Source organism: Charadrius vociferus, unplaced genomic scaffold (assembly GCF_000708025.1).
Source record: "Charadrius vociferus isolate BGI_N301 unplaced genomic scaffold, ASM70802v2 scaffold103, whole genome shotgun sequence".
NCBI lineage: Eukaryota > Metazoa > Chordata > Aves > Charadriiformes > Charadriidae > Charadrius > Charadrius vociferus.
The window spans coordinates 5,124,169-5,140,434 of record NW_009648061.1 but is presented as its reverse complement, the minus strand read 5'-3'; the positions used below and the strand labels follow the sequence as shown (position 1 = coordinate 5,140,434).

Sequence of the window (16,266 nt, the reverse complement as noted above, 5' to 3'; positions counted from 1 at the left end):
AATGTTAAAAAGAAGAGCTTATAAACCTCAGGTCCAGCACGCTGCCATGAAAAACATGTACATTTCTCTTTGGTTTTACTGCATAATAGTCTGGCAACGTTACAGCTATTTCCCAGTTATCAGCTTCCTTCTTCCCTTTTCTGCAAATTATTTCACCTTCTTGGCTTGGGCGGGTTTTCCCTTTGTTTTTAAGGCAGAGTTAACTGTTTCTAGTATCCATCTTTGTGCTGCTGCCAGCCAATCAAAACCCCCAACTCCCTCCCCCCAACCCCAAACCAAACAGGGACCCGAAGAGGTAAAGACTTGACGTCATCACGAAGGAAGGGCAGCATCTGGGAAGAGGGCTGCCTGGCTGCTTTGGAGGCTGGGGATGTTGTCTCTCTATGTAACTATATTTTATGACATTAGCAGGCATTTGGGAACAGAAGGTAGCGCCTTTGGGAGTAGAGTGTTTTTACAGTGGACATCACAGTCCTTCTTATTCTTACACTGAAAATGCAGAGACATTTACTTTACACGTATAATAACATAGCCAGGCTAAAAATAGTTATTTAGCACCCTTTGAAAAGGGAGATTCCTAGGTTTTGATCATTGCTCAGACCCTCTGTCTATCCCTAGCAGGATCACATGTATTGAACCTTTGAATTGTGACGTGAGATATTGATAATCCATCTTAGGTGGCTGTGTAAAAGCTATAAAACCTATGAATTCTTCCCCATTTCAAACTTCCACTTGTGACAGCATGTGCAGAGCTCTGTCAAATATCTTTAAGATGTTTTTCTGCAAAGCGTGTGGAATATTGCAAGACAAACGAAATCATTTAACATTATTCCTTACCTGAGTAATACAGAGGTTGTCTTGATCAAGGTGGGGCTCTGGAAGCATTTGCAGCTCTGTGGGCTGCCTCTCCCATAGGCTCCACATTAGAAATGGCACTGATGCTCCTCGGTTTCTGGGCAGATTATCTGTGATTCTTTTGGTCAGGCAAAACTTGGATGTTTGGTTCAGTAAGTATTTCCAAACAGTAATGGGAAGAAGTGTGGAGGGGAGGGAGAGAAGATAAAGCATACTGAAAATGACCAGTTTTGCAGAACCGTTGAACTCTAATTTATTCCAGTGCCTAATCCTAAGTATGTGAATAAGTCTGTGCACCTAAAGGAAAAGGATGGGATAAAGATAAATGGATTTAAGAAAAAACACTTCACTATATTGCAAAAGAAAAGCATTGTTGATGAAATCATACTCTAGCTAATGTGCACTGTGATTTCTCATTCATTTTAGACATATAACATAATTTTCTCCCATATGATGACATTTTAACTTGAATATTTTCACTTCTACTTATTTGCATTCTGAAGTTTTGGGGCATTGTGCCTCTCCTCACTTCAGTGTCACCTTACTGATCATTTCTCCAAGATTTTTTTTAGCTATTGCCCAGCTACTGCAATGAGTTAAATGAGCATGCTAAAAATGTTCAAAGTCAATAAAGTATAAAAATGAACAAGTTTAGAAATTTTGGTTTGACTGCCTGAATCCAAACCTGTTCCTAACTTATCAAACTTGATTCTGGTCTCATACTATTGTATATCAAAAATAACTCCTCTGCTACCAACTTAGTATAACCAGATGAGAACAGAATTAAGCCTGTACTTTTTCCTTCCCCAACAGGATTTTCTGTTCTGCTGTTTGTCTAAAAAAAAATCATGGGATAAAAAACATTATTATTTCATGAACAGTGGCAAGTATAGTATTTAAGATCTCTGACTATCATTTTGAGATAAGTCAAAATTGTAGAACAGCTTGACTAAAAAGTTTCAAAGGGCATGAAACATTTGGCTTTTCATGTGTGAGGATGGAAGAGAAACTCTTGCATTCTTGACATTTCCTAGTCCCATTCAATCCCATCTGCATTAAATTGTACCTTTTTTTCCCCCATCATGTAGTATGGAAACATCTGTCAGAGTGTGGCAGCAACAGAAGAACAGACCTTTTTTTTTTTTTTTCCCTTTCCGTGGGATGTGTGCTGTGGTAAAAGTCAAGTTACTTTACTCTGCTTTTTTCATATTTGATAAAGATACACTGATCCTGGAGGGCATATTTTTTGTATGTTTACAGAAAAAAAAAATCATTTTGGTAACACATAAAAAGAGGAAGGAAATTAGTGAGAAAGAAGTACGTCATTTCTATCATTTTACATCACAACAAGGGAAAACTGATGCATTCCTGTGACATTGATAGGAGTGAAAGGAATCAGCAAGTTTAATCCTTTAGGCCATGAATCTTCAGGGTGCAATCTGAGGCAAAATCCTTGCACGTATCTGTAGTAATATCACTGGACATTTTACTGTTAGGCTTTGGTACCAGGGGCCAGGAGGGTTTTTCTTAGTCTGAGAATTTGTGTGTTGTATAGTAGAGAACATATTCTCACATATGAAGATGTAAATGAAAATGCCCAGATCTGGAAAAGAAGCATTTGCAAGGCTTTTATATACACTACAAATGTCTCAGGAATAAAAATGATGATGCCTGTGGCAAAAAGAAAATTATAATTGGAATAATGATAATTTCACCTAGAAATAGATGAGGGTATACATAAATTATCTTTTTATTCAGCTTCAGTACGGTGATGACAAATATTGCCAGCCTTGCAAAAGTAGTTAGCTGTCTCTTATGAGAGCTGTTTTTTAGAGAAGCAATGATTGTAAAAGGTGCCACTGAAAGCCCCACTTTTTGTAGTGGCCTGTTTTTAAGTTTTAATCTTGGCATCTTTAATTCATACTTCGTTCCATTTGTCGCTAAAGCTTTCACTAAACTATTCCTGTAGGAGAAAGCTGCTTGCAGAGGTGGACTGAATGCAGAATAATGCTGAGATTTGTCCATTAGTACCTCAAAGTGTAGAAAATTGCGTCTCAGAGCTGTGGAGTTCTGTTTCAGTTTTCTCCTGTCATACTGGTGAAATAATTACAGTGTCTGTAAAATGTGTATAATTAGATGTTGTAATGGGAGTTCAGAAGTACTTTTATGAATTTTTAAAAGTATGAGTATGGGAACGCCTAAGTCTTGTGCTATGTGATTTTCTCTACGTTTCTGCTTCTTGGTAAGTACTGGCGTACCTCTTTCAGATGCTGTTAGGGTGTAGTGGCATACACTGGCTTATTTCAAGCACTAAGCATAATGATATTTATCTAACCTGTCTGGGACTTTTCAGAGCTTACCAATTGCTAAATTATGTTCCTGACGTAATAATGTTGCACCTTAAAACAGTAGCATCTGTAAAATTTGGAGATATGTAACTATCAACGGATTTGAACATCCACTGTATTAGAATTAGTTGTTCTGTGTCAGCCACTTGGCATTTTGGTGCAGCTATATTGCTTTCATTGACATCCTTAGCATGAACGGAAAAAAAAAAACAGATGTGAATTATGATTCCTGATGCAAGGGAATAGATTAAATAAACTGAATTATCTTCTTAGGCACTCCAAGTTTGCTGGAAGGCTCTTGGAGGTAAAGCGATTGCTCCTGTGTTTCTGAAGTCATTGGTCTGTGTTTATCACCAGAAGACATCTCTTCCATACAGACTCCTGCTGACCCAGTTTCCAAGCATTTTATCTGGCTTGACACTTATTTTTACATTCTCTGGAGTTGTACTGAGCACTGTGAGAGTGTGATTCAGTATCTCATTTTTAAGGATTACCACTTTGGTGGGGATTGTATTTGGCAGTTACCTACCAATCACCCGTAACACAACCCAGGTTAAAATAATTGTAAAATAAGAAATTTGTTTACACAACAGGAAAATAGAAAGCTACACAGTTGCAAATGTTTTTGAGATGGAATACAACAAATAAAGGAAGATTACACTTAGGTTTACTTATCCTTAGATCAACTCCAAAGCGTCTCTTGTTCCGTCTGGTTGTTTGCAGCATCCATCTAATCGTGTGGCTGGGCATCATGTTCTTATGCACAGGAAACCTGTTCTTACGCAAACTCTACATTTTTATTCATGGAACAGAAATTTGATCTGGACGTGTATGTTTCCTTTACAGCCAACCTGGCCTATCGTTCTGTTCAGATTCACATCATCATCCTTTTCTCCTTTCTTGCCTGGATAAAGCCATTCCTACCTGATGGCAGAGATAGTTATTAAGTCCACTCTCACTGGACTGTTGAAAGACCCGGTGCTGCATTAAATTATTAACCTACAAATTGCCAGGCCAACGTGAGGTGAAACGGTCTCCTTCACCAGTCAGAGCAGCGTTCACACTCCGTGCGTAGTCTTTTCAGTCTTTGATTGTATGTTACATCTGTAGCTTGTCAGTCTTGCTTTATCCAGTCATTTAAGTGGAATTAATACCTGTGGCTTAGTGGCTTAGATTAGACAGTGATAATCAGTCACTTTGCTATGGCTGACTTTTAGCCTGCCACTGCAATAGGGGGAGACAGTTGGCATGCTAATGGGTAGAAGCAAAAATATATCCCATTGCCCCCAAGTAGTTCCCTTTTTTTTCCATCTGGGTGAGCAAAAAGAAAAAGAGATGAAACATTTGCCCCTGACCTGAATGAAGCTTTCTTCATTTTAGGTGTTGTAAGATTTCTCTGTACCGCTGATGAGGCAGCCAAATCCATTCAGGGAGAAGGAATGAGGCAGCTTAGGTTGTATAAGAATATACGCTGGCATAGATTTGTTGGTGATGGTGATGTGTTAGTCCTCTGGATAGGCTACCTGGGAAAGAAATGCAAGACCTATGTTTAGCTTTAAATGTCGTTTTATTTCTCTGGCTTATTTAAATGCTTGGGGCTTTGAATTGCATGCAAGAATAGATTTTTTCACTTCAGCTGTCATGGAGGTGGTGTGAAGTCCAGCTGCCTCTGAAGTGCACAGTGTATTTTTTTTCATTTATTTTGTTAGCACTAAATCAGGTCAGCAGTGACTTTGGATTTTGGCATAGAGCTTTTATTTGTAGCTGGCCAGTCTCCTCAGAAATATATTGGGCATATCGTCTTATGACTGCATTCTTCTACAAGCCATGCATGGTTTCCATTGATTTCTGTAGTATGATCCATAAACATTTATTAGGAGGTAGCATTTAGCCATATCTGTTAATGTGGATGCCTGTGCATTTCTGTCTATTTCTGTGCACGTGAACAGTCAGATAGGAAAAAAAGAGAGAAGATCACTACTATGTTGTAATAATTGTGAGGAGCGTGTTTGTGTTTCATGCCTCTGTTGGCATGTCTCTTTCATCATTGCACTCTCAACAGTACCTGGAAATTCTTGCCTTTATTTTCCAGCTATTTTCTCCTGGGCAAAGTTGTGTGGTTCCATTGAGTGAGACTGTCGCATAATTTAAGCGGAATGTGACCATTTATTTTTTAACGCTTTGTGACTCTTCTAATTTTGGCAGTTATTTTCTTCCAGTCATATCTGCTAAGATCAGGAACATGACTGGATTTGGGGATCAGGCTCTGATAGTGATTTGGTATGTCAAAATAGAAAAGAAAAGTATTCCTCTCATTTTGGGGGAATTGCCTTGTTCTGTTCACTTGCAAAACTGAACATCGTTATTGATAATAAAAATGTTATTTCCTACTATGAAAAAAAAAAAATTCAAGAACAGTTCAGTTTTTTATGTTTAAAGCTTTTCTTTAATTAGCTCATCACCGTATAAGAGCACATATAGTTTTGGTAGACAAGAATAAATTAGTTCAAGATTTGTGCCCTTTCTATGAAGCAACCTGAACTTTATCTGTTTTTGAAACCAGCCAGGAGGTTGGATTGGATGACCTCCAGAGGTCTCTTCCAACCTAAATTACTGTATGATTCTATTAAGTGGAGAAACATGCCAAGTATTTCATTGTTTAATTCAGTTAAATTGTCCTGTGCTGTGTGTGGTATACACTGCCTAGACACATTTCACTGTAAAAAGGTGCTATTCTGATTCCTGAGAACTTCTGACAAGTTTTTGGGGATGTTGAGTATGCTGTTATTTCCTTTGGGGACCCAAACTTCCATACAAATTCTTCCACTGAAAACTTTTGAGGAGAAAAGGCTTTGTGGTGTGAAAGGTGTGAAAAGGAAGAGGTGAAACAAAATAACGCAACCTTTTCAGCAAGCAATGGCTGGAACCTTCTGCAAAATAGCATGTAAATTAGTTGTTGATTAATTTTAATATTTGCAATGCAGTGATACATGAAACCCCATGCTTGTTAAAACAGACTGGCATAACTTTTTCTCTGTATTCATCCTGCTGGGATTAATTTAGTCTAACAAGTTCAACTAATCCTATAGCTACATAATGAATCTCTTTGTAATTAAAAGATAGCTACAGTTAAAAGTTGCACATGATCACTAGTCTGTGAGTATTTGGGCCTACATTATTTATTAAATGAATAAACACTTTATAAAAATAATTACAATATTTCCAGTGTGAAGGACTCTGTATTTAAAATCAGGATTATTCAGATTATTAAAATCACTCAGCCTAAGGACATGCTCCACTGCTGATCTCTATTGCAAAATTGCTTTAAATTTTACATAGTATTATTTTAAATACAGATGTTACATTAAAGTAATATCAGTTTATAATTATTTACTTATACACACAAGTGACCAGGATTGTATTTTTCATGACCATAACAAAGTGTGTGTGTGTGTGTGTGTGTGAAATTCAGCTGAAAATTTCTCAGCAACAAAGACATTATCTGTATTACCATTTTTGATTGATTTCCACATCTCTATACTCACAGTTCCAAAAGAAATCCACAAAAATCTCTGGAGCACAAACCCCACCTGCATTATGACAACAAGGTTTGGATTTAGGAGGAAAAGAAGCTCCTTGTGAAAACTGGAGCTGAAAAAAGCATTTGACCTTGAGCAGTGTACAGGCAGGCAGTGAGAGAAGTTTGGGATGACTGTGCTAATGGTGAATCTGCGTGGCTGTCAGGTTGAATTCAAGCCTTAATATAATTTCTCTGTAGTTTCTCTTCAGTTTAATCTTCTTTTTTCTTTCAGTCTTTATGTAAAAAAGGCCAAACCTCTGACAGACATTCTCAAGTGAAGGCCTATGTTTGTTATCAAGACAGGTTGAATTTCTATGAATTACCATGGAATTATTTTACCCACATCCTTTTCCCAAATGGCAATTGAAAATAAATCTCTATAAGAGAATGAACAGCTTTGATCTCTATCCATGAATCTAGTAGGGATTAGTTTTCCCAAAAAAGGGTGTTTTAAGAATGGGGTAGTGGGAAATGAATGTATAAGTACGCTCTCCCTCTTTCTGTTTTGCTTTGGGGGGCCTTATGAGTAAAATACATGCAAATTTTACATGTCAAAACTGGAAAAGAGATGGTGATGGTGATGATGATGATGATTATTATTAAACTATTACTAGGTTTGGTACATGTGTCCATTCCTACATTGATGTTCAGCCATTGCATCTCACACCTGCGCCTTTTGCCCTGCCAAAAGGTTTGGCTGGAGTGAAAGAGGAAAGGAAACCGGGGCTGCTTCTTTCACAGCAGCAGTACTTTATTCTGAAGGAAGCAGCATCCAGGTTGCTCCCCAGGGTTAACGTAAAGGGTGCAGTCTTAGTGGCCACCAAAACCTGACCACTTTCTGAAGTTGGAAATCACTTTGTGGTTTTCAAAAACTGAGGGGAATTATAATGTTGCGTAGAGGATGTTGGGACAAGTTGCCATGCACAAAGATTTATCGGCAGGGTTTGTAGCTGATGACCTTGACTCTAGTGGTGAAGAAACACAAGCAAAATAGGAGAAAGAGAAAAGGGAAAGGACAAACTCTCCCCAGTAGCCAACTGGGAGGAGAAGCATCAGGCAGACCCTAGATGAGCATCCTTCCTTGTGTGTCCTCTCTAGGGTGGTGGTTGGTTCTCCCTGTAATTCTTTTCCCGTAATGACTATATGGTTTTCTTCAGGACCTGCTCAGACTCCCAGATGATTGCTCCTGTATGTGATGCTGTTAGTGCTGACTGGAGTGTGCTTCTTTCAGGGGCAGGTGCTGCATGCTACTTGGCTGTTAAGCTCTCTGCACGCTTATTATCGGGTCCCCTAATGTAAACCAAAACGCCCAGCTGAAGAGGGGGGAAAAGGGGAAAAAAGAGGTGATACCCACACCAGTGGCAATTGCATCCCGTGACACAGTGACACTGGGTTGGCATGTGCAGGCCCATGGGCGTAACAGCCAGGGTTGCAAATAGAAAGCTCTGATCAGTACGAAAGTCTGAAGTCCCAAAGGTGCTGTGCAACAACCAAAGTGGTAATCTCATCCTGTATTAAAGTCTTTGGGAATGTATTAGAAGATGATTTGAATACCTTTGGGAAAGGCAGGTGTCACTGCAGGATAACACAGATTTTTTAGTAAGTGCTACAAAACCTGTCTTAGCCTCATGACAAATGCATTTTCCTGGTTTTTTTTTCCCCTCAAAGTTTAGATTATCTGAACATGGTTTTGTCCACTCTTCCAACATCATACACTTCTAGGCATGTTGTTTCTATGATTAATAAAATTTTCCAAGGAGGTGTTACGTCCTATTTTGGCAGCTCTCCTAAAGAAGAAATCTGTTTCCTTCCTTTCTATTAACATTATGCTATTACCACTCTGTACACAGTTGCAGTATTTCATGGAAGTCATTTGAGAGGCTTCTTTCCTTGGTGATTTCTTGTGTTTCTTCTCTGGTTTGCCCTCCAAAAAATGATTAGGAAAAAACCATAATTTGCAAAAAATCATCCATTCAGGTTATCAGGTTTCTGTAAGTGGAGTCATACTGCTCAATCATTTCAATTTACCATGTCTTTCCTTTGCAGCAGTCTGTCTTGAGCTGTTAAATGACACTATTGATCTGTGCACTATTGATCTGTGCAAAGGAAATCCAAATGGCCTTTGTTCAAGCTCTTCACTATTCCAATTTTTTCTACCAGATATACCCCAACCATGACGCTTTATCACGCCTCTGGTTATTTTCCCCTCATTCTGACACCTACCACAGCAAACATCAGCTCACCAGGGGTGTTGTCCTTTGCTGGCCCTTGTGCGTCTCAAGGAAAGGAGGTCTCCTGCTCTCTAGGGGAAGTGACTGCTCTTCTCAATGTTATCATCTGCATACCTGCTTGATAGTAGATGAGGTCAGGGAGAGGCATGCCCTCCTTCCCTGGGAAGCTGCTCGTTACTGGGTACCGTATCCAGGTCTCTGAAACATCTTGCACACTCTGATAGTTGCAAAGTTTTCATGGGTCAGTACGACAGAGGCATAGGTCTGTCAGGGCTTAGGTTTCCTCAGGGTTTTGGGTGGTACTTTGCTGGACTTGGTCATGCGATCATGCCCTGGGCTATGTTAGGAAGAGTCATGCCAACAGGTCAAGGGAGATGATCCTTCCCCACTACTCTGCGCTGGTGACTCCAAATCTGGAGTGCTGGGTCCAGTCCTGGGCTCCCCAGTACAAGAGAAATATGGATTTACTGGAACGAGTCCAGTGAAGAGCCACAAAGATGACTGAGGGACTGGAACATCTTTCATTTGAAGAAAGGCTGAGAGAGCTGGGACTGTTCAGCCTGGAGAAGGCTCGGGGGGGGGATGTTATCAACACGGGCGTGTGTTCCTTGGATTTTTTTTTTAAGATGGAGAGAAAAGAACTGCATGAGCTAATCAAGAAATATGCACAACATGGGTTCATACCATGTCATCGTGATGCTTGATTCTCTATTCTTTTCTGAATAATTGCTGCCCTTTTATTTGCCACTGCTATCATTTGTTTTTTCAAAGAGCTGCTCACAGTGACTCCTGCATCTTTTTCTGAGTTTGTAGCAACTAAGGTGGAGGCTGCTTTTGTAAGTGTTCAGCTAAAGTTGTTTTCCCCATGCCTACTATTTTGCACTTGTCTTGGATTTCATCTGCTGTTTTATGGCCTGGTCACAGTAGTGTGAGGTACTTCTGCAACTTTTCCCATGTGTTGTTGCTTTCGAATACCCTGAGTAATAATAAAAACGCATCAAACGTTGCCACATCACTATTCCGCTCCATTTTATAAAACATTTAGGAAGACGTTGAATAAGTTCTCTGAGTCCTCCAACACAGTCCCTTCAGTGTAAAAGTTGACCGTTTACTTGCTTTTTTTACTTCCTATTTTTACCTTTTATCAATCCAATTTGCCTTCAGTTCTCTGGAACTGTCCTGGTGTTTGGGAGGTACTGATAATCAACATACATAATCCAGAACTCTTATAAGATGCTTGAGCATAGTTTATTTGACCTACTGTTTAAAAATGTCTCAACATTAGTGTCTGGGGCTATATATACTTGTGAGCTAATATTTGGAACAGAAAACTGTACCACAATTATTCTTTAGCATAATGTAAATATATCATTTCTTTTTTCCCTTAATAGAGAACAGACATTTTTATTTGATGGTTCTGCTTTTCTTTTATTATAATTAGCAGTTTTACATTCTCTTATAATAGTTGATCAAATTCACTGTTAGACTTCTTTCATGCCTAACATGCAGAAAAATCTTCTTGGATCTCCTGAAATGTGTTTTATTCATCTTCTGCCCTTGCTAGCTTATTATAATTCCGATTTAAACTAATTGCTGTCAGTGCTCATATTTTCTGTGTATGTGCAGGCATGGATATTTTAACATGGACTTTCTGATCCTTTCTAGCCAGGTTAGATTTTTATGCAATTTATGCTTCTTTCCCAGCTGTGTGTATTTCTTCATTTTTAGGGCAACTTTGAAAATATTTTCAATGTATGTTCTTATTAGACTCCTTTTAAATTTGAGGCACAAGTGCTTGAGTGTTGCAAAATTACCTCATTAATAGTCCATGTGAAATTACTTTTCATTGCTTTGGAATTCAGTCTGTTTACATATACTGTACAATCATTTGGATCTCTCTTGATTTTCTGCTTTTAAAATGTGTTAATTTAATTGAAGTGTACTTTAGAATTGTGTGGTTATTGTTCTGAAGAGGATGCAGCATGGTCTTAGCCAGAGTTAAATATGTCGGGTTTTACTTTTAGGGTGGCATGGGAAGACAAGGCTTTGGTTTTAACAATGTGCTCTTATCCCTTTCTCACTGGCCTTAGATAAAACAAACAAAGAAACAACTTCCCCCAAAAACCCAAACCAATTAAGGCAAATTATTAAGGTAACATTAAAGCTGCACAAAATCTGCAGAAAAATAGTCTTTTACATACCTGTCTGGTTAGCCACTCTATGGCAGCTCATATTCCTTTAAATTGCTCTGGAAAATAACTGCTTACATAGTAGATGAAAATGTGGCACTACTGAAGTGTGGGAGAAGGGATACCTGGAGCAACAAATACCCTCACACAGAGTTTGCTATGCTCTGACAGTCAAAAATGACGGGCAAGAGCCCTGGACACCCCTCAATCAAAGCAGGAGAGCCACATACTTCTCTGTAAAATGTTACACCAGTGTTAACGAAAAGCGAATGCTACGTGCTATGATGCATACCATCAATGCCCAAATACCCACTGTGTCCAAGGTATGGATAACATAAGCTCGTTGAAAAAGTCTCTGAGAATCAAATTCCTAAAGCAATCTAAGTTCAGATCAGGACAAAAAGCATGTTTCAACTAGGCAGTCCCAGTGATGACTCACATCAAAGATTCCTTCCAACACAGTTTCAAAACAGTGACAGGTTTTGTGGTTATGGCACGCTTTGGTGGAACAGGCTGCTTTTAATAGTGTCAAAAATAGTGCACTGTCAATTGATACTGTGTTTACCAAGGGGTGCACACACCAAATGCAGACATGCATGTGATGCACTTAGCAACTCTTGCAATGGGATAGTGAGGTCCTTCAGAGCTTGACATGACTGCTTTTTAATGTTTCTATCAGCAATATTCTGCCAATTCTTAGAAAAAGATCCTGAAAAAGGTGAAGGGCCGCTGTCCATTCTGCAGACTGTGACTCAGTCCAGAAAGCCTGTCTCCTCTTTCTACCTGAGGAACCACCTGACTCAGAAGCCTTTGAGTATCAACTTCTACAGTAGCAAACTTAAATACAGTGACATTTTGAAATATGTTGAAAGATCCCGAGCCTTACACATTATGAATGTCTGCTATCAAGATGACGAGTAGCAGCATCTTATTTCAAGGTACTTGGGGAGAATATTCTTGAGCCATGGTGAAATAAAAAAGAAACCTCTGTGATAAACGGAGCTCTCAAGTCCTTGGGTCATTAGACCATTACTGGAAATAAGAGAAAAGGAGTGTGGCCAAGAAGCAAGAACTATTGACAGAAGCCGTTCCTACATGCATTTTGGAAGAGAATTTCTGTCTTAGCGTGACTGATATCTCTCCTGCTTTGCAACAGCATTCTCAGACCCAAATTTCAAGATGCAAATACAAGAATTGACAGATCAATTTGTTATCAAGTGTTCTTTAACACAGTTCCAGTCCAACTCACCCTGTTTGGTGTTGAGCAACAGAGCATTTGAGGTCTGAATATGTAGTGACAAGAGGGGTTGAAATTACTAAAAAGTCTCTCTATTTGTAGTTGTGGAAGGTTGAAATTATCCATGTATTTTGACCAAGGAAAGTAGTGGGGTAACTTAAAGAAAGGATACTTGTTTACAGCAATATAAAAAAATTGGAGCTGATACAGCTGATACCACTAGAAGTACACTGATACCACTAGAAGTACTGCAATATACCAAAATCTTTTTTATTTGCTTAGCAGTCTGGTTTATGTCAAAATTGAAAAGCAACATCATCATACTATATCTTATATCTACTAAGGAGTTTTAGGGAAGTAGTTGAGTCACCATCCCTGGAGGTATTTAAAAGACATGTAGATGTAGTGCTTAGGGATGGGGTTTAGTGGTGGACTTGGCAGTGCTGGAATAATGGTTGGACTTGATGATCTTAAAGGTCTTTTCCAACCTAAACGATTCTATGATCCTATTATGTACCTCACAAGTCGGGTGGATCATCTAGTCTGGCTATAAAGTGAAACCATGTTCAAGCACAGAAAATATGCAAGTTCTGCTTTTTGGAGACAAGATGGTTAGAAAAGGGTAAATTTTTATTTTCTAATCATAAAATCCTCACAAATACGTAAATGCCATCTTCCCCCCAGTCAATTAGAAAGCTAAACTTAGAAACAACAAAACCTTTTTTTCATTAAAAGTCATTGGGATTGGAAGCATTTGAAATCCTTCTTGCAGGACTAGGGTCCAGGATTCTTCTTCAAACCATTTTTTAACTGGAAACATGTCTTAGGCAGCTGGTCTTACATGCTGGTAAGGTATTTTGCCTTTGGCATCCATTCATCTTATGCCTATTTTAGAGGACCTTTCACATCCCTTCTTGCTGCCTAACTCATTATTCAGGTTTTTCCCCTACACTGATGCCTGTTATCGTGACAGAAGAAGATGAGATTGCTTTAACATGATTTGTTCCCAACAAAATCACATTGGCTGTTACTTAAGTTTTTCTTTGCTTTCAGAACCCTTGATTATGAATTGCTTTATTATTTGGTCTGTTATTGCTCCAGGAATTGATGCTAAACTGACCAATTTTTAATTCCTTAGCCTTTTTCCCAGCCCTTCAAAGACAAGTGCTTTGTTTCTCTTTTCTAGCCTGCCAGAGCTTTCTACATCGTTCCCAAGTTTTGAGACTATCAGTTAGTTCTCTCAGTATCACAGCTGATTTTTACCCAGCCAGGACACCTTGAAAACACCGTACCTACATAACCATTCTTTTATCTAGACCAAGTTTGTACACCCTTTTCTTTGCTGTTGGTTGTAGCAGCATCTGATCACAGTTAAAACTTTTAGGGCTGACTGAAACTAAACAGATACCAAATACTTCTGTTTCCTGGTGCTGTCAGATGGTAGATTGGAAGAGTAGAGAAGCAAAGTTTTCCCTTTGCCTTTTTGTTACTTTATTTTCTTATTATCCCTCATGTCCTTTGCAGTTCTGTTGCTTTTCATGCCATTGAACTTTTTGACTCTTGAGCATACGGGACAGTTGGGCAGCATCCAAAAGAGTATAACTGATCAGGAAGGAGTTGTATTAATCTTAGTGGAGGAATTGGAGAAAGATGAGTGGAAAACAGATGTGGACTTCCTTCTCCATCTAATTCTGTCTCCATGATGGAGAAGAACACCTCCTCTGTCTTGTAGATACACATACATTAGGGTTCAGTTTTGACTATGGAATCATCACATGCAGATGTGAAGAAAACAAACTGACAATAAGAGAAGTGAGCAGCAAATGATTATTGTTCATACTTGCCTGGGATCTTTCTGAGTTAAATACTGTGTATACAACTGCTAGGTGGTGAATAGGCTTATAAGTCAACTAAAATTGATGGAAAGGCTTACAAAGGGATATAAATATACGCAAACTGGCACATTCTCAGAAGTGCCTACCTACTTAAGCGTGCAAAATCTGCGTCCCTGTCATGGTTTGGGCAATCCTCAAACCAGGACAGTCCCAAATCTAGTTACGTTTTCTCAAATATGTGGTGGAGTTTGGAACTTCTGCATACAATCAAATATATAATCTTTTGTATGTATAGCATAGGAATCCCTTTTGCTGTTACAGGTTGGGTTGTGCATTTGGAGAATTTGTTCCATAAATTTAGTGTGGATGCTAGTACCCTTTAAAAGAAGGTAGTGGTAAATTTTGGTTATGGGCTGTGGTTGTTTTTCATGTCCAAATAAATGTATTACCTTAAAATGTAGTCTTTTAGTAGAATTTGGCATACTTCATGTAGATACACATGAAGTATAATCTTATTAAACCAAAATGCTTGGCTGAACTTGGGCTTTTTTGCATAATGAGATGTTATATTAAAATGTGAATTTTTAGTGCATGAGGATGAAGGAAATCTCTCTGCATTGAAATTTAGGCCCTGTGGAGGGTTTTGGCAAATTGTTTTGTACTGCAGTTCACAATCAGAAACCACCAATCCCAGGAGAACTACACTCTAACTGCAAACAGAGTTTTAATAAAATTAAAATTTGAAAAGATAAATTTGAAGTTAAATTTGAAAAGTTTGGAGTATTGTGTAGTTCTCGAACCAGGATGTAGTGTCTTGAAACTGAACTTTTAAAATCAAATATAATGTAAATTTTCCAACACTTTTTAAAATGAATTCTTTCTAATTTGATTTGCTGCAGTGCTTAGCAGTAACTTTCCTGTAAAAAACTGATGTGTAACTTTATGCTGAAGACAGTTCAAAATGAAATGCTACTGTTTAAATGTTATTCCAACGTGAATTTGACATGCTTCTTTTCTGTCTTGCTGTCTTGCACAGGTCTCATTTTTCTTGTTCATTATTTTTGTGGTGTATACCATGCTGCCCTTCAACATGAGGGACGCTATAGTTGCCAGCGTCTTGACCTCTGCATCTCATACGATTGTGCTGAGCGTCTGTCTATCGGGTACAGCTGTTGTAAAGGAACACTTGGTTTGGCAGGTAGGTGCTTTGTGGAATTAATGATTAATTGTGCAATGAATCACCTGGTAAATGAGCCAGGAGTGCCTCAGTTGGTACTTGGGAGTATAAACTTATTTCTCTCTTCATTTCTGAATTGCTACAGACTTAATTCACAGGTCGGCACTCTCTGATAATGAGAGTGTCAGTAATGTTATGTCTTGCTGAATGGCACACTTAAGTGGTAGAATCTACAGCCATGTAGCACTTAACTCATGTGAAAACTAACATTGCTCGAAAAATTATGTGATGCAGCCATACTGTGGTAGATGCATTACCACTCTGGTATGTAAACCACATTGCTCCTCTCACCTCATTAATGCCTTAACTTCCAAGACCAAGGATTATTTTCAGGTATCAGTGTTATCTTTGACTCAAAAAAGCATTGTTCCTTTGAATACCCTGTGGTCTGCTGGACTGAAGATCTGTTGTGAAGACATTGCCCTCTCTAAGTGTGCCGTAGGGCTTGTCCTTCTTCTGTAATTCTCAGCCATTTATAGGAATTCTACAGCCTCCTCCTGGTTGGGCCCCCTGATTGAAGGGGACTGGCTGGCTCTAGACTCCATGACATTTAGGGAGCCCATCTGTGTTTGCAGTTGGGTCTTGGCTTGCAGATATCTCAACTCTGATACTTTACTACATGACATACTGCAGATTAATAATTTCTAAAAATCCAAATATTAGGAGTTGTTTTTCCTTACTGTTTTGCAGAAGATCTTTTAAACGGTGAAATACTACAGTTTTTGTTGTGGTACTGTGATGATCCCAGCTGTCA

The 16,266-nt window shown here is 38.8% G+C and overlaps 1 protein-coding gene across 1 annotated transcript in view; it reads left to right on the top strand.

Moving 5' to 3' along the window:
* Nucleotides 1-16,266, top strand: part of ADCY2 (adenylate cyclase 2 (brain)) — a 209,993-nt gene that overhangs the window by 29,857 nt on the left and 163,870 nt on the right. Inside the window, exon 3 of the mRNA XM_009883800.1 lies at nt 15,312-15,473. Coding sequence (XP_009882102.1) covers nt 15,312-15,473 — 162 coding nt within the window. The remainder of the gene's footprint in view (nt 1-15,311; nt 15,474-16,266) is intronic.